Source organism: Colias eurytheme, chromosome 2, assembly GCF_061535395.1.
Source record: "Colias eurytheme isolate Ceu_HAF_F1 chromosome 2, ilColEury1 Martin Lab GWU primary, whole genome shotgun sequence".
NCBI lineage: Eukaryota > Metazoa > Arthropoda > Insecta > Lepidoptera > Pieridae > Colias > Colias eurytheme.
The window spans coordinates 8051138-8068889 of NC_142981.1; the positions used below are offsets into that span (position 1 = coordinate 8051138).

General features: G+C 31.8%; 3 protein-coding genes across 4 annotated transcripts; 2 read left to right on the top strand and 1 right to left on the bottom strand.

Moving 5' to 3' along the window:
• The first annotated feature begins 268 nt into the window (after positions 1–268).
• LOC149910525 (uncharacterized) lies at positions 269–5989 on the top strand. 2 transcript variants are annotated; one of them, XM_090114779.1, is made up of 4 exons: positions 269–570; positions 5033–5163; positions 5253–5452; positions 5725–5989. In XM_090114779.1, the coding sequence occupies exons 2-4, from the start codon at positions 5053–5055 to the stop codon at positions 5810–5812; spliced, it is 399 nt and encodes a 132-aa protein (XP_089970905.1). In that variant the 5' UTR covers positions 269–570; positions 5033–5052; the 3' UTR covers positions 5813–5989. The 2 variants fall into 2 exon arrangements, with proteins under 2 accessions (XP_089970905.1, XP_089970909.1); XM_090114783.1 differs by having other exon boundaries at positions 269–523.
• Positions 5990–9216: 3227 nt separating this feature from the next.
• On the bottom strand, positions 9217–12763 carry Tpr2 (Tetratricopeptide repeat protein 2). Its single transcript, XM_090114714.1, has 8 exons — positions 12580–12763; positions 12001–12251; positions 11655–11853; positions 11194–11332; positions 10988–11105; positions 10327–10744; positions 9836–10014; positions 9217–9472 (listed from the first exon to the last, which is right to left on the bottom strand). The coding sequence occupies exons 1-8, from the start codon at positions 12645–12647 to the stop codon at positions 9363–9365; spliced, it is 1482 nt and encodes a 493-aa protein (XP_089970840.1). The 5' UTR covers positions 12648–12763; the 3' UTR covers positions 9217–9362.
• Positions 12764–15156: 2393 nt separating this feature from the next.
• On the top strand, positions 15157–17481 carry LOC149910527 (dolichyldiphosphatase 1-like). The gene is made up of 5 exons (XM_090114795.1): positions 15157–15364; positions 15446–15546; positions 15924–16102; positions 16216–16443; positions 16736–17481. The coding sequence occupies exons 1-5, from the start codon at positions 15298–15300 to the stop codon at positions 16866–16868; spliced, it is 708 nt and encodes a 235-aa protein (XP_089970921.1). The 5' UTR covers positions 15157–15297; the 3' UTR covers positions 16869–17481.
• Positions 17482–17752: the final 271 nt, after the last annotated feature.

Below are 17752 nucleotides of genomic sequence, written 5' to 3' on the forward strand. Positions count from 1 at the left end.
AAAATACGAAAAATCGTATCACATAAGTACATGGGGGTGACTCGGATAGCCCTCTAGGTCCTCTAACCTCCTGGCTTCACTATATCCATACTTCTTGGGACACCCTGTATAACGAAGAATGACGTCTTTGGGTGGCTCTAACACCATGAATGGTTATGGCCTATGGGCACAGATCACAGAAACTAAGAGAGATATGGTTAGGGGGCGGGGCCGGTGTCGCAGGCCGCAGCAATATGCCCAAAAAAAGAACAAGCTGTAGTGGTGCTGTATACGTACGTCACTTACAATCTAGTGTGCGAACGAATAGTCGCTCTCATATTTTTGTGTGATGACACGCATATAACGCGAAGTATTGTTTTGATTTTGTTTACTGCAGTTGTGTGCGTAAATTTGTAATGAGACACGTTTCCTACTTACTCAGCGCAAGCGATTGGCATCTCATCACTATCGAAAGTGATGCCACTTTCGATATAAGTGATAAAAAAGATCCAAGAAAGAAAGATCCAATCTACATTGATTATCAGTAAATAAATAAATTTTATTTAATTTGCAACAATCCTACTAAAATAGGTAGGTAGATAAGAAATTCGCACGTGTTTAAGTAAATTTGTCTGCTCTATTTTATTTACTCGTGTGCACGTGTGGTCTTAAGGGCTTGGTCTAGTAGTGCAAACAAATGCATCCTGTCATCCTATATGTAAATAATACAAATGTACTAAGGGAAAGTTGCTCCACTTAATTTTTAAAAATTAAATCATTCGTATGCATAATTTAATATTCGTAATAAGTACCAAAAATGACAATTTGAAACAATTTTCGTGAAAATTACACCGGGTGATTTTTTTTTTATCAGTACACAAAATTTGCGAATACTTTCTATTGATATCTTCAACTTCATGTTTATATAACTGATCAACTTTTACAAAGAAATTTGGACGAAATATAAAAAAAAATAAGCTTTCCATACAAAATGCAGAACTCTATACATTTTTTTCGACCTAAGTTTCTTAGTGAAAGTTGTTCAGTTTAACTAATAAAACGGATAAACAAATTTTGTATATAATAAAAAAAATGTAATGTTTGTGTTAAATGAAAACAAAAAATATTTATTTCTGACTAGCTTCCGCCCGCGACTCCGTCCGCGCGGATGTCAGTCTTCGCGTCTTCTACAGATTTATTATATTATGTGTAATATATATAGATTTATATTGATAAACCTAATAAATCTTTTGCTAGCATTCTGATGCTTTATCGGTTGCACTGGATTTATCTCTTTTTTTTCAATCGCTTGAATGATATAGGATGGGTCCTTGATGGGCATCGAATGCTGAAGTCTCGAATCAATCAATTCTGACAGTAGGCAATTTATGTAAAATCTTGATAATGGTCCATCATTTTATTTTGCCTAAACGTTACATACTTTTTTATATATTCTATTTTTAACGAATTATTCACTCCAGTCCAAACAGCAAATAAGCAGACTTCTGCTTCTGCAACGTTTAGTTGTCCCTGAATTTAGAAAAAATAGTCATGATTCTTATCTATGACAAAAGTGTTATTTTTTGCATTGTATTTCAAATATTAATTTTTTTTAACCGCATCTTCCGCATTCATGTCTTTTGCCGGAATTAGACATTTAACTTCTACTAGTCCCATTTTCCCTTTTTGATATGGGAGTGTATAAAGTAAATTTTTTAGATATTTCTCGTTATACTTTTAAAAAGTTATTATTGTCATTTTGCTCATTAGGTAAAGTAATTTCGATATCAGTTTTAAGTTTTTTGATACCTGCAATAATAACGTCATAATCGCCTGCACATACTTATCGATTACACCCTGTATACAATCCACCATCCACATTCATAATGTTTTCCTGTCCTCCTCTCCTTTACGCTGTTCACCGATACATTTGAAATGAGTAAATCTGCTACCACTGAAGGATGTTTCATTGTGATCAGCAAATTTTCACCACTGTTGTGTGTTTATTTGTTTTTCATTTTTAATCAGCAATTGGGAATCATCAGTTTTGTTTTTTGCAGATTGGTGATGTACCCTTACAATATGTCGAAAAGGGAAAGCATCAACGAATTATCGTTTTCGTCCTCTTTTTTTATTCTTCGCGTCTCTGTTACTTCTGTTTGTTTAGTTCTCAACACCCACTGAATTTTCTATGTTATTGTGATCTTCCATTACATCTGAGTTTTGATGATGTGATGATAATCCATTCGTTTTAATATTGGTACTTAGAGTTGGTAGACTAAACTAGAAATGGCGGACTAAATTTGTCAGCGCGTCTGTAAGATCAGAATATAAAACCAACATCCTGCATTTATGTTACAAAATTAATAATCAAACAACATGCCGCTACGTTGAAAATGACTAGAAGAAAAAATTAAAACACCTCGGATCAATTTTGGAGTAAACAAATCATTTTCCCCGTATGGGGATTTCCCCGGATGAACTTGGGAAGTTCAAGTTCTCAATACAAGTTTATATTATATTTCGTATTTCTCAAACGAAAAATAAACATTTTTGGAACTTCAAAAAAATTATAGGTATTATAAGAAAATTTATGAGCTTACTTTAGTTTTAAAGAAATATACATCCCTTTACTGACACCCCGTAAAATAAAGAAATTGTTGCCAATCACCTTTGCAATCTATTTGGTTTCATTAACTTTATGTTCGAAGATAATTTTTTTTCTAGTAGTTACACGCGTATTTTTTTCGTTTATTTTCCATATCGAAATCAAATGTTTAAAAATACGAATATTTGCACAAAACTAAGATAAAAATAATCAATTAACAAAAATATTAAATTTAATGAAGTAGAGCAACTTTCACTTCGGTATGAAGGAAAATCGAGCGTAGAGCACACGTCAGAACGCTCCGGCCCAAGGAGCGCGACTAAAGAAATTCGCTAGGATTTTTCCTAATTATTTTAAATATTTTTTTAATATTTAAAGAATTATCAAAATTAAAAAAAAAAATTTTTAAAGGATTAATACTCATTGGTCTTCAACCAAATCGAATAAATTAATGGAAAAAATAACTTTTAGCAGTATTTATCAATAGATTTTGTAAGGCAAAAAATGGGAAATTTCATGAATTTATAACGTTCTAATTAAGAAAATCATAAGTTTTTCGGCAATTGTATTCAGCAGTTTTTAATAACGACTATATAAGGATAATAATGCGCTGATCAGATTGTGTAAATTGTAATCGGTTGCAACGTAGTGAGTGCACAAACTTAGCTCGAAATGATTTTGGGGGAAAGAGACTTATCTTGAAGGCCTGATTAAGGTAACATAAAGTAACTTTATAAATGTGAAAAAATTCACGCGCATTGCGTATATAACACTAATTGATAAACAAGAAAAAAAAAATTAGTTTATCATTTCATTAGCCGGGAAAAAATTGTCAAATAACTTGTTGAAAACGCAATTTTGCTAGACTGCAGCCTTAAATCTTCCTGAAATATAATTATGATTATATAATTGATTGATTGTATAGTACGACATAAAAGAGATGAAATTAATTATTTTGGAACTAATTCGTTTTTCATTACCTGGCAACCCTGAATTGGCAATGTAGCTGTCAAGTTGAATAAAAATTTGTTGTTTTTTTCGTGAAGCGGAGAATTATTGAGATAAAATTGTTATTTAGAACAAGAAATTTAAATAAAAAAGGAGACATCATGAAAAAGGTTAAACGTAGCGGTGTCCGTGATGTGGTGTAAAAAGTTTTTATTCGGTGTTTGTCCGAATTTCAAGCTGGAAATTTATTGACTGATTTGGAAAACGTTTACAAACGTACAGCAGAATATACCGGTGAGATTCCATTTATTTTTGCTCAGTACTACGTAAAATAGAATATTCCATTAGTAACGAGTGTTTAATGTATGTATGTATGGCGATTATTACGTTTTCGCAATTTAATTTGAGGTTATTTGTATGTAAACAAAAACTAGTTTTTATAGTGCGACCAGCACAATTTGAGTCAAGAAGTTATATCCAATTCAACCAGCCTCAAATAAAGTACCTAGTTTAGATTTTACTACATAGTATAGTGATAACTGTTTTCATACAGCTATCTATCTATTAATCAATCAAACCATAAGAAAAAAAATCATATTTACTGTATCATATTTACAGATACTGAAGATGCCCCGTACCCTCTTGCCAGTACTTCGAAACAGAGTGATGATCAGTCCTTTGAAGGAGTAGAATATTTAGATTTTGATGAATTATATTAATGTACAAAATTTATCTACAAAAAAAAATAAAAATATGTGGTTTTCAAATCGCCTTGTTTTTTTCTACCCGACGGACCCAGAAAGAGGGTAATGTGTTTGAGCTGCATGTATGCTTGTTTGTTTGTATGTTTGATTCTATGTGCGCCTCTGCAGTCTAAACACTTGACCGATTTTTATAAAATAACTAATTCCAAATACATTTAAGTAAAATTTGACCTAGGTAGGTCAATTAAAATACTAATGTATTTTTGTCTTAAATTACACTATTGCTACAATGAAACAATTATAACGGTTTAAATCGCGGTATTTATTTTAGATTATATTATATAGATTTTTGGATTTTTATTCTATAGTATCAAGATCGCTTGCGTCGCAGTATCAGTGTTGCTATATGAGCGACGGTGGCGCCCTCATTTATTTTCATCTCTTTTGTGTCGCACTGTACTTAAATCTATAAAATCTGTCCAGACATGAGTTCAAATGTCAAACAAACATGATTTTATCCAAAATTCGTCGTTTTTCGTTTCTATAAAATATTCATCTAGAGGTGATCTAGAGATACTTTCGTCAGTTTTGTCTGGGTTCCGTTCCATCTGACCTTTTTTATATGACTATACGTAAATCTATGCGTAAAGAGTTCTAAAATAAACAAAATATAGGCAGTAACTTGACATGCCCTGACGTTTAAATTTTAAGATTTTGTGAAGTTTTACAAATACCTACCTAAATATATTTTCTAATTACTATTTACCTATCCATCTACTTTTATCTATTTTAGATTTTTATCCGATATAAAATATGGGCCGCATGTCCGGTATCAAATGGGAGAAAACAACACAATGTAGGCCAGTTCATAACATAATTTCATCAGATTTCCCTAAGTATAATCCACAGCCATGGAAATTTATGGTATTTTAATTTTAAAAATAAAATATCATGTTCATAAAATATATACTGGTAAATATTTCATTACCTACCTTTGTTTGTCATATCTTTAGGAAGGGCCTTCACGAATACAGTGGCTCCTTTCGTATGAATATCAACGAATGTGGTTCGATGAAAGAGAAGCTTGGAAAAAGCGTATGTATCCCGAAAACACTACTGTCAACGTTGATATTGTAAAAAAATATGTACTTACTTTCAAATCTAATCATCAACCACCGAAACCGGAGAAGAAAAAACCATTTAAAATGAAAAAGTAAGTAGTACTGTGTCTGTCTATCCATATATTAGATTATTAGAGTAGGTAAATACCTAGTAATGTTTTCCGAAAATTACTCAAGTATTTCTCAGTTCTGAATGAATTGGTCCACTGTGGGCATTGTCGATTAAGACCATAATATTAAGAATTTAAGACTGTAGGTACATTAGTTAACTGCGCTCAGGCGTTGTCGCGGTTTCAATTATTACAACACAATATCGTTTGTAGATTCGTTAATAAGAAATGTAACCACTTTTGATTTGTTTTAGATTCGAAGGAGTCGGCAGTCGCACAAGCAATAAGCGCCAGCCAAATGATAAAGCAATGAATTTCAATAAAAATAATGAAAACAGTTAAAAAACATTTAATCTCAAAAGAATCTTATTAAATCCCTATAAGTTGTATGAATCGCTATATTGGTAATCGCTTTAGATTGGAAATAAAAAAGCACTTAGTTACTTCACTAGGTCATACTTATTTTTATTTTATTTAAATTACAATTTGGTACCTACGACCCATTTCGAAATATTTCATGAAACATACCTCAGAATATAGTCAATATACCTACGTTTATTACTTCTTTTTTTCGTTTTCCTTTTTTCCAATATATCAGCTCCACCCCTTACGGGTGTTTTTCCACCAATAATGTGCAAGGATGTGTAACGAGGAATACTACGGAGGAATATGTTAAAAGCACCAATCATATCGCTTCATTTAGTTTAAAGCGATACCACAGAATATATTTATTTGTTTATTTCGGGCAACAAATGTAAGTTCGGCAAAATATAAAGGTATAATATTACTACGCGATACTATTGGTTTTTTATTTACAAACACATACCTCGCTACACATCCTCGCACATTGATGGTGGGAAAGTACCTACCGTAATTATTGTTATATGTAGGTATTTTGTTGTAAACTGAAGTTGGTAGTAACTACAACTGCAACAATTATTGAGAGTTTTTGTGAGAGAATTTGAGCTTCTTGTCGAGAGGACTCATATAAAATTAGATTGTTAGCTAGACCATTATAAAAATGGTCCAGATATCCCTCTTTTCCTATTTTATAGACTGGCATTGTAAATAGTATGAAGTCGGCATTAAAATTTAACCTTTTTAATAGTCTTGCTAACACTCTAGAACAGTTTTTTACATTAGTTTATCTCTACATATAGTGAGTGCATCGGGGGAATTTCACATGTGGGTCGGAAAATTGTGAATACCACTTTAGACTTTAGAGCATTGGTTGATTGTAATTATCGATAGGTATGTAGGTACTATATAGGTTTGATAATAGGTATTAGCACAGAGTATTAGCATACATATAATATGCTTAATCAATCACTAGTTGCATATTAAATTTACTTATACGTATTTACCCCGTCCGCGTCGCCGGAATTTTTTATGCTTACCTACATCTTTAAAATCCGTTGTGTAGGATTTGTCGGAATACTTAGCTAGTTGAGTTGAGAAGTGAGAACATGTAAGATGGCTATTTTTTATTTGATATACCTATACGAATGCACGGTTAGTTTTAATCACAGTTTTAATATTGTGGTAACTGAATAGTAATGAAATACATTTTTTTGTCTTAGATTTTTTTTATTTAAGAATAAAAAGACAAAACCATTTTAGTTCCAGATCCTTCAAATTATTAATTAAGGCAGAGTAACTTTGAACTATTTTATAAAGTATCCAATGACCGGAAGAATAGACCAAAACTTTATTTTTTTACATTGATTCAATAGGAATTAATTTGAAAAATTTAATCCATATTATATTGTAACCATAACTATTTCTTTTTACGGCGCATTTACATACAATGCTCCTACTATGTCAAATTATTTTAGTGTAAAATAGGCGTAGAGCATATTTTCGATTTTCTTTTTTCTTAGTGCGTTCGAAAAGATTCTATGCAATGTTCTAATACTGAATAACACTGAATACGAGTTATCGTTTACACTTACAGATCACGAAAGGTTGCTCTTACTCTAGCTCTGTTCGTTAGATGAAAATGCACCGTAATAATTCCTTCTATTGTAACTCTTGCCGTCTTACGATTTTTATATAATTATTATGATTGTTTAAATATAGTAAATTGCAAATCATCGATAAAAAACATATTAAAAGTAAACATTTTTATCCATTAAAACATTATCCCAACAAATTAATAAATCATTGTCGGGTTTATGGCTGTCTATGTCGTGAATTCGGCTCCTGGTTCTTTGTATCAAGAAATATTTTAACTTGAATGAAAGTTGATTAAAATAAAAGCGAAAACTTAATTTATTTGCGATCTGGGAACTTAGCTGGGTAGAGTTGAATTGTAATTACTGGTTAATATTTAAAAAAAAAATGAACACAAAAGAACCTTTAACGATGATAAAAAGTAAATTCCCATAGGGTTGACTAATACTAAACTGTTTACACCATTAACAATTAAAAAGAGAAGGACAAAACTAAATGTATCTTATTTATTTACTCTTTTAAAATCAGATAAATTAATAGAACGTTTAAATGATTAATGAAAAAATTCTATTGCCACTTGTACCAAATTATAAAAGTACGTTTCGAAAATGCTGCACACTTATCATCTATCTCAGCCTTTCCCAACCTTACCATGATCCGCGGACTCCCAAACAACTTAAAACTGAAAAATACAAAGTCCGGCCGTCAGAATAGTCTGGTTAGTGGCTTTCGTAATTTTCTTGATTTGTCTGCGGACCCCCAGGTTGGGAAACACTGATCTATCTGATAATGAAGTAGATGTTTTCGATATTATGGATAATGAAGCCTCAGAATTTATTTTTCCAAAATTGTATAATACAACAGGGATGTTAAATCAATTAATGATCGTTAAACAATAGTTAAAAAAATGAATTAGGTATAGCATTTTCTAATTTTTTGGTTAGGGAGCCAGGTGCAAATTTGGTTCATTATTTCCTCTCAAGAGATAATTCGTCAGACGCATGAGAGTATAGTATTATAAAGCCTCGTGAACGTCAGCTGGCGCTCGGTTGGGGGGGTGAGCGGTTGTAGCCTCCCACGCACATAGGAAAAAAAATACATTCATTCATTCATTTCCTCTCAGCTAAAAATTTGTCAAATTGTAGCTAACCCAATATCTCAACGAAAAAAAATAGTCAGCTGGTTACAACATGGTGTATTATACGTCAGCTGGTGTCTCGAACATGAAAGTTAAATTTAAAGAAAAATTTATTTTCCGTTATTTCCTCTCAAACAAAAATTTACCTGATGATAGCTTATATGTAACTGTGGATAAATATATATGTCAGCTGGCTGTATCTTGGTGGAAAAACCGTCAGCTGATACGGGAGGCTACAACCGCTCTTCCCCCCAACCGAGCTCCAGCTGACGTTCACGAGGCTTCATAATACTATACTTTGATGCATTTTACTAATTACCGCTTGAGAGGAACTTGGTCATAAAATCTGCTGCTGGCTCCCGGACCATTTCATTTTATTTTCGTTTTCATTAGTAATGTTTTAATATTCTTATTTTAAATTATTTTACGGCAAAAATCAATATCACATAATCAGTCCATACCTATTAAAAATATTTTGTAATAAGCTTGTATCTACTACTCGCATTTGTAATGTTTTTTCCCCATTTAAGGCATTGTTTTTTACGAAACCTTTACCTACTTATTTTGCCTACATAAACACTGAACACTTGTTATTTTTAAGCGTTTTCTAAGGCAACTATAGTGACTATTTTGTTTTGGTCTTAATTATACGACATGAAAATAAAAACAATGTCGTATTGTATTTATTAGCCCATTAGACAATAATAATTATAATGGAATGACAAAATTTTGATAGTTTCTATGTAAAGTTGGGTTATGAATGTTTTTAGTATACAGATATTAAACGATCAGTTATATGATCTAGCCGAACTGAAAACTGAAGCCAGCACCGGGGAATCCGCCGCCACTGTGGAAATCAAAAGGTTGGCCGCCGCGGAAGAAAGTTTGGAATACGACATTTGGATCGATATCTGAAACAAAATACAAAATATAAATGACAAATTTAGTAAGTATACCAAAAAATAAAAAAAACTATTATCGGCATGACACATTTTTTTCTGTGTTTGTTGCTTAACAAAAATGAAATTGAAAAATACACCCATATTTTTTTTTTTCATCAAGTTTCTTTTTACAAATTTTAAACTGAACTCTATTCCATAATTCTTTTAATAACTCAGGCCGCGGAACCACAGACACAATAGAAAATCTATTGTGTCTGGGACCGATCGGGCCACTTGGGGCTCAATAGGTTAAATCAACAATTTTCACATAAAATCTTCACATTATTAATTTCACGTATTAATTATTGAATAATGTAAAATAGTTTTACTAACCACCAACACCAGAGCCATCGTCGTCAAAGTCTTGTCCATGGTCATAGCGGGCTCGTTTTTTGGGATCGCTGAGGATTCCATAGGCTTCACCGACTTCCTTGAAACGTTTCTCTTGTTCACGACGCTCCGTGTCTGTTGCGCCCGCGTGTCTGTCTGGGTGATGAACGAGAGCCCGCTTCCTGTTCATTTGTATAAATTTAATTTAAGACATCAATATTACCCAATATGTATATAATTGACTAGCGGTCCGCCCCGGGCGAAGCCGGCCCGTGGTACAGATTTCGCAATTAAAGGTAGCCTATGTTCTTTCTCAGGGTCTAAAGATTATCTGTGCCAAATTTCATCAAAATCGGTCCAGTAGTTTATGCGTGAAAACCATACATACCTTTCCTCTTTATAATATTATATAATATATATAATATAGATGATATATCATATATTATAACAAAATTTAAACATCTTATTGTAAAATTGAACTTTATAGAACATACCTATAAGCTTTTTTAATATCATCCTCAGATGCTGTTTTTTCAACACCAAGAATCTTATAATAATCCTTGCGTTTCGATTTCTTAAGCGCAATTTTTGCTTCATGTAAGAGCTGTTTATTTTCCTTACTTTTATCGATCTTGTACAACTTTTCATAGTCTTTTACAGCTTCTTCATATTCACCAAGCTCTGTGTAACACTTGGCACGACGTAAAAGCGCTTTAATGTAGTTTGAGTCAAGATCAAGAGCAGCAGTACAAGCATCTGCAGCTTCCTTGATTTGGTGGAGTTTGGCACATACTGTTGCCTTATTAAAGTATAGTTTGGCATTAACTTTTCTGTTATTTTTGTCAATTTTAAGTGCTTCGTTGTAAAGAGTTAAAGCTTGTTGCCATCGTCCCATCTTGAATGCCTCATTGCCTGAAAAAGTATTATAACTTTTTAAAACTAAAAGAATATTTATTTTTATTTTCTATAATTAAAAAGATCATCATCATACATCTTACCAGTAGCAACATAAATTATTACATTTTTCATGAGAGTGAAATAGAAAAATAGTTATCAAATTTGCAACATTTCTAATTTACATACATACATACATTTGAGTCCTACCTTCTTCTGAAAGTGGTTAACTTTAGTGGAGTCAACATGAAATATACCCACCTTCTTCCTTTTTCTGTTTGAGTAGTTTAGCTTTCTTGTATGTTTCCATTGCCTTTTTGTGATCTGGTGCCAGTCTTAGTACTTGTTGGAAATGTTTAAAGGCTTGTTCATCTTTGTCCTATGAAAAAAATGTATGTAATGATCAATCAAATATTCTAGAATTAATAATTTAATCAGGAAATAATAAATAAATATCTGCTAAGTACCTCAAAATAAAGGCACAGTCCTCTTACATATATTGCTTCCGTGTCAAGGCTATCAAATCTTAATGAGTCGTTGGCAATCTCTTGAGCTTCTTGACATCGTCCTAGCATTGCCAGACATTCTGCCTTTATCAATTTTGCCCTGCAAATAATATGCAAGATAGTGTAACAATTATCCTGTTCATTTAATGGTAAACAAGCTGTTCAGCCCTACTTTACAGCAGCACTTAATTTGTGCCTTGCAATATAAAAAAGATGGCGACTTGAATTCTATGATTGTACAGGAATTTGTTATTAATGATTAGATAATATCCACAAATAAGAAAAATAAACACAAGAAAGAAGCTTTGATCTTATAACATAAGATCGGGTCCACCAGTCCCTTGGCTATAAACTATATAATATCATTAAACACTGATGCCTAAGTCTAATCTACTATAGATTGTAAACTGACAAACAAATACCTTGAACTAGATGGACTATATTCAAGACAGCGATCCATACAAAACACAACACGCCGAAAATCACCAGATTCTAAAGCACGTTGAGCATCTTCATGTAATCGCCGCAATGAATCAAGTGCCAGTTTTTCATTTGACGCACAATCTGCACCACCAAGTTCGGTTGCACGGTTTACTGCTTGTTCTCCACCAGATATATCACCTAAACATTATAAACATATCTTGTATTATTTATTACTTCAAAATTATTATGCAAAAATAAATAACAATAATGTTAGTTCTATCAGTGCTGAGTTTAAAGGTGAAATAATAATTAATGTTAAAGATTTAAGAAAATTCATAACTGTACCTAGAGCAATACAACATTTAGCCATCCTGATGTATCCTTTGGTGAATGTGGAATCAAGAGCAACAGCTTTTTGGGCATCTTCCAAAGCTTTTTTATACATTCCCAACATCATGTAGCAGGCAGATCTGTTGCCATAGTATGCTGCATTTTCTGGGCACAGTTTAATAGCCTCTTCATACATAGCCAAAGCTCCTTTATAATTTTTAAATTTATATAAATGGTTTCCGTTTTCCTTTTTTTCTTCAGCCAATCTAAACATCATCAATTAAAAAAGTTAACAATGGAATTAGCGAAATATATACTTAACGATAGATTTCAAATTCCTATAAAAATAAAGAAATGAATATGAATATTTATATGGCGATTGTTATACGAAATCGTGGGTAGCACAAGTAGGTCAAGTGTCAAGGGCCTAGGATCTAGAGACGATTCATAACAAAGGAAATGATCTGAATAATTTGAGGGTATGCAGTGATTAAAATCTCTATGACAGGGTAAACAAAGAGTTCAACGATACGATAATGTAATATTAATGAAGGATATTTTAAGGCATTGATTCAATGAAAAAAATAATCTTACTTCTCAGGGCTTTTTGGTACTAAGTCATCAATGGTGAGATCCAAATCTACAACTTCTGATTCTGCCATTTTTGTTCCTTATTTTTTCACCAATTTATACAAAAACACATACAACTTCTTTTATTTGACGACGGAATACGGAACCATAAAATCTGCCAAAAGAAAGAGCAAAAGCAAGTTTCCTTCAAGAAAAGAAATAGATTAAAAATATTACAGATAAAAAATATAGTCACGAAAATTGATAGTTAGGTAGATAATCGACGAAATTTATCTGCATTAATAATGCTCATGACTTAAGTCATGACTTCATGAACTGATGAAATATTATTATTTTTCGTAGGGCGTATTCAGAAAGAAAGCTTGAAACTTATAAGCGCTTATCGGCGCTTGTCATGTTCATATATTTTCCTGCGCGGGTTACCAGCACTGACAGGAAAATATATGAACATGACAAGCGCCGATAAGCGCTTATAAGTTTCAAGCTTTCTTTCTGAATACGCCCTTACACAGAAATAAGCGCCGATAAGCGCTTATAAGCGCTTATAAGTTTCAAGCTTTCTAACGCCTCTGAGAAGCACGTCACGCCAGACAGCAATATTTATTCTGTGGTTTTCAATAATCGAAGCATTGTACCTCAGAGGAATAAACCTATAGAGTTCTTATATTGAGACAGAACAAAATACATATTTTCTAATCTACTTACTCTTAGTCAATAACAGCATAAGTCAGATTGAGATAGCGATAGAGTATCTGCACTGTCTTCAAACGTAGCGCGCCGGCTATGTTTTGTTTGCCTTCCAGCTGGAGGTCTCGGTGCGTCAAGTGTTTTTAACGAAATATTTAGAAAATATAAAGTGTATAGTGTTTCTTTTTATTTGTCAGTGTGCTAAAATGACTATTGTATGTTTAGCTACCGGCTATTACTAGTCGAATGGGAGTTTTGGATGAAAACAATGAAAAAATATCTTTCCATCGGTAAGTGATTTTCAGCAAATTGATAAATATTTATGTTCTAACCCTATTTGAAGGTTTTATCAAGCGTTTTTTTATAAGTTTATGTTGTAACTGTAACATTTACCCACTTTATGGGGTTGTGGAATACAAAAGAATTAAATAATTTTTAAAAAATGTCACAATATTATCACGTTTGGCATTTTGTTTACCACCGTAGTGTTGTAACACATCTAGCGTATATTATCGATTTATGACAAAAAATCTATTTCATATTAACGTTGATTTATTTATTTTGTTTCTTATATCAGATTTATATGTAGTTGTTGTAGCAAATAATAGATGTAAATTTTCTACAGCAGGAAAATAAAAAATACCACGTGGTTGTTTTATTTGACTTATCTGTTTAGTTTGTTGTTTCTCTTTTAGATTATTAATAAATTCATTTTGTTTTAGATTTCCAGAGCTAAATAAAAAATGGGTATAAAACATGAGACGTGTAGATTGGACGCCGTCGAAATTTGCTAGATTGTGTTCACTGCATTTCGAGCCTACGTGTTATCAAGATGGATACTCTAGAAGAATTGTGCAATCTTACTCTTACGTTTTTTTTGTTCCTTTAGATAATAAATATGTACATATTTTGTGTGTGAGTGAATTTTTATTTGGAAATTTTTTTACACATTTACTTTAAATGTATAACTATGTGAAAATTAAACGGTTGATTAAATGACAGTTCTCATAGATGAGAAACTACTATTGAAATACACACTTAATATACATGCGTTTTCAAAGAAAAACCCGCATAGTTCCCATTTCTGTGGGATTTACGGGATCAAAAGTAATTTTTCCAAATTTCATTGTAATCGGTTTAGTAGTATTCGCGTGAAAGAGTAACAAACATCCATCCTCACAAACTTTCGCTTTATTAGTAGGATGTAAGGAAAATGTTTTCTTTAAGACTGTCCTTTTATGAACTTGTTAAAATTCATGCTGACTGTGCCTTTCTCCTCACTCCTTTAACTTTATTGATCTTTATTTTAAATTAGTTACATTTCAAGTTTTAAAATTTATTTTAAAATATACTAGCTTTCCGCCCGCGTTTTTAAAGAAAATCCCGCACAGTTCCCGTTCACGTGGGATTTCCGGTATAAAACCTATCCTATGTGTGTATGTACAAAATTTCATTGTAATCGGTTCAGCAGTGAAAGAGAAAGTTATCCATTCTCGCATAATTTCGCATTTATTATATTCGTAGGATTAAACAAATAATGTATTCAACTGAAATTTATGATTAATTTTGTTTTTTTTTTTTTATTATTTACTATTTCACGAAACCGTAAATGCAAAATGCATTCACGATTTTATCGATTGAAGCACATTCCATCACTATCACCTTCTATCTATCTAAATACGTACCTATAGTAAAAATGGTGCCATGACTATGTTGAAACGTAGCTTGTAGTCTATAGCTATCTCATTCTTTCATACGACCGTTTTCTTTAGATAGAGAGAAACAAATATATGTAAATTGTATACGCTCGATACAAGTACTCTATAGGTTTATTGCTCTGAGCATTGTACAGTTTACTTTGTGATCCTGTGATCCAAGCTATATGTCAAACACGTCAATTGTCAATGTCAAATCGTAAGCGATTTCCATAGAACTGTTTTTTAGAAAATTAGAAATTATAAAAATGAAGTTCGAATAATAATGTTATGTGTACAGTTCATATGTTTTTAATAATAAATAAAATATACAGAAGATATGGCGGATAGTGAAAATGTTATTGAATGGCAGCCTTTAGCACTTACGTTAGTCGAATATCCCAAAGGTAAATTACGCTCACTAAACTGATACTTTTATATACCTAAAGGAATGCTTGGGAGAATATAATCGTTTTATACTATTTCAGGTGATTTCATTGGTAAATTTTTTGCCCTTACCAGTTTAGCACCTTTTGGAATTGGCGCTGGTTTTATCGCCTTGATCTTATTTCGAAGAGACCTACATACAGTAAGTTACTGAATAAGTTTACTTACTAATAGAATAATATAATTTACTTTAAAGTAGTTCCATATTAGACGTTCAAAATAAATAAATCACAATCATCACAATACTATTATAAAGGCGAAAGTTTGTATGGATGTATGGATGTTTGTTACTCTTTCACGTAAAAACTACTGAATGGATTTGAATGAAACTTTACCACAATATAGCTTATACATCAGAATAACATATAGGATAGGTTTTATCCCAGAAATCCCACGGGAACGGGAACTATGCGGGTATTCCTTTGAAAACGCGGGTGAAGCCGAAATCTAGTAACCTATATATTTGTTTTGATTTATTGACTTCATTGATGATAACATGTTTTTCTGTTTACATTACAGATAGCTTTTTTTATAGGAACTCTCGTAAATGAGCTCTTGAATATAATATTAAAACATATTATATGTGAAAAGAGGCCACTATCTAGGGGACATTTATATAATGAATATGGAATGCCTTCCTCACATGCACAATTCATATGGTTTTTTAGTATATATGTCTTATACTTTTTCATAATAAGGTGAACTATTTTATTTTAAATAAAATTTATAAGTATTAATTAAAAATTAATTCATATTTAATACTTGAATTAACAGTAATTCTTTAGCATTAATTTGTCTCACTTTGTTTCAGATTACACCATATAAACAATAATAACATAATATCAGTTTTATGGAAAGTTATTATTGTAAGTAATTGTTTCTTATTAGCCTTGATTGTATGCATTGGGAGAGTATATCTAGAATACCACACAACATGGCAAGTTGTTGTTGGTGGCCTGGTTGGATTTGTTACTGCAACAGTTTGGTTCACTGTTGTGCATAAAATACTCACACCAATATTCCCGCAAGTGGCTAATTTGTAAGTATGAAAAATCAAAAAGTGATAATCAATAACCATTTTTGATTGAAAAAATTGTTGATTTGATTTGAGTTGATAAATGACCATCCAATGAAGTTTAAAGTAAATGATATGAGTCAGAAAAAATGTAAGGAGGCATAATTATATGTGACTATAAATTTATAAAGAATAGAAAAAATTCGATCACGAGGCGGGACTCGAACCCGCATCCTTTCGCGCCATTCCGAAAGGATGCGGGTTCGAGTCCCGCCTCCAAAAATATAAATTCTATATGTGACTATTTAATTTTCAGGAAAATATGTGAAATGTTAATGATACGAGACACAACTTTAATACCAAATGTATTATGGTTTGAATACACCAAGTCGCGGCACGAGGCACGCACTCGAGGCCGAAAATTGGCAGCTTGTAAACCAACCCGATGACAATACGCCTTCTCGCGCGCAAGCGACGCCGTGTGCCGTCCGAGAACTCGCGCGTGACGATTGCTTACCGCTGCAGCTGTTGTGCTCAGCGGGGTCATTATGTATATCGTTAGAATGCGTTTCCAATATGAGTAGCATTTATTTTAAATGTATTATGACTATGTTTTGATGGACGATTATTATATTTTTGTTAACTATCTAGAAAATTATATTTGAAACGCATTTTATTATTTGTTATTTTAATGGTGAGATTATGGTATGACTGCCCATAACTTGATTTGTTTTTTTGTATTGTTGCACAATATTATGTTCAGATGTTTAAAATTCATCCATTATTATATATTATATGATTGAAGTATGTATATAAGGTAATCTTAATCCACCTACCATAATATTTATAACGTTTTAATTCTTAGTACTAATTACTATCTTTATACTCAAATGTAAACATAAAAGACAATAAAAGATAATGTGCAGTTTAATTAAACTATGTAAGTAAGTAATAGTTTACTTTTACAGTTATAAGAGAGAATATTTAAGAGCAATATATGTAATTTTGTAAAATAAAATAATGCACATGTTTAAATAAATTCAATATTTTAAATATATTTAGGAGACCAGTTCCAGTTTATTTGATATTTAAATATGTATATCAAAATGATTTCTTACACAGTATGATGATCACACATTATAGTTCTTTCATTTGTAAGTAAATACTTATAATGAACAATGACTCAATATATATTTTTAATCCAATTTACGCTTATTTTTATTATTTTCGTTGCTGTTATAAAAATAATAGAAAAATATACAATTCTTGCGCTTATTTTGTGTGATCTTAAACACGACTAATAAAATGTTTTGGTACAAAATTAAAAATCCAC

What these genes read in the sequence shown, in the direction of transcription:
- LOC149910525 (XM_090114779.1), top strand. Translation starts at nt 5,053, where the DNA reads ATGGGCCGCATGTCCGGTATCAAATGGGAGAAAACAACACAATGTAGG. An exon ending in CACAGCCATGGAAATTTATG is followed by an intron (nt 5,164 to 5,252) that starts GTATTTTAATTT and finishes TCATATCTTTAG; the next exon opens with GAAGGGCCTTCACGAATACA. An exon ending in AAACCATTTAAAATGAAAAA is followed by an intron (nt 5,453 to 5,724) that starts GTAAGTAGTACT and finishes GATTTGTTTTAG; the next exon opens with ATTCGAAGGAGTCGGCAGTC.
- Tpr2 (XM_090114714.1), bottom strand. Translation starts at nt 12,647, where the DNA reads ATGGCAGAATCAGAAGTTGTAGATTTGGATCTCACCATTGATGACTTA. An exon ending in GTACCAAAAAGCCCTGAGAA is followed by an intron (nt 12,252 to 12,579) that starts GTAAGATTATTT and finishes GATGATGTTTAG; the next exon opens with ATTGGCTGAAGAAAAAAAGG. An exon ending in GATATTAAAAAAGCTTATAG is followed by an intron (nt 10,015 to 10,326) that starts GTATGTTCTATA and finishes ACAAATGAACAG; the next exon opens with GAAGCGGGCTCTCGTTCATC.
- LOC149910527 (XM_090114795.1), top strand. Translation starts at nt 15,298, where the DNA reads ATGGCGGATAGTGAAAATGTTATTGAATGGCAGCCTTTAGCACTTACG. An exon ending in TTATACTTTTTCATAATAAG is followed by an intron (nt 16,103 to 16,215) that starts GTGAACTATTTT and finishes ACTTTGTTTCAG; the next exon opens with ATTACACCATATAAACAATA. An exon ending in TTCCCGCAAGTGGCTAATTT is followed by an intron (nt 16,444 to 16,735) that starts GTAAGTATGAAA and finishes TTTAATTTTCAG; the next exon opens with GAAAATATGTGAAATGTTAA.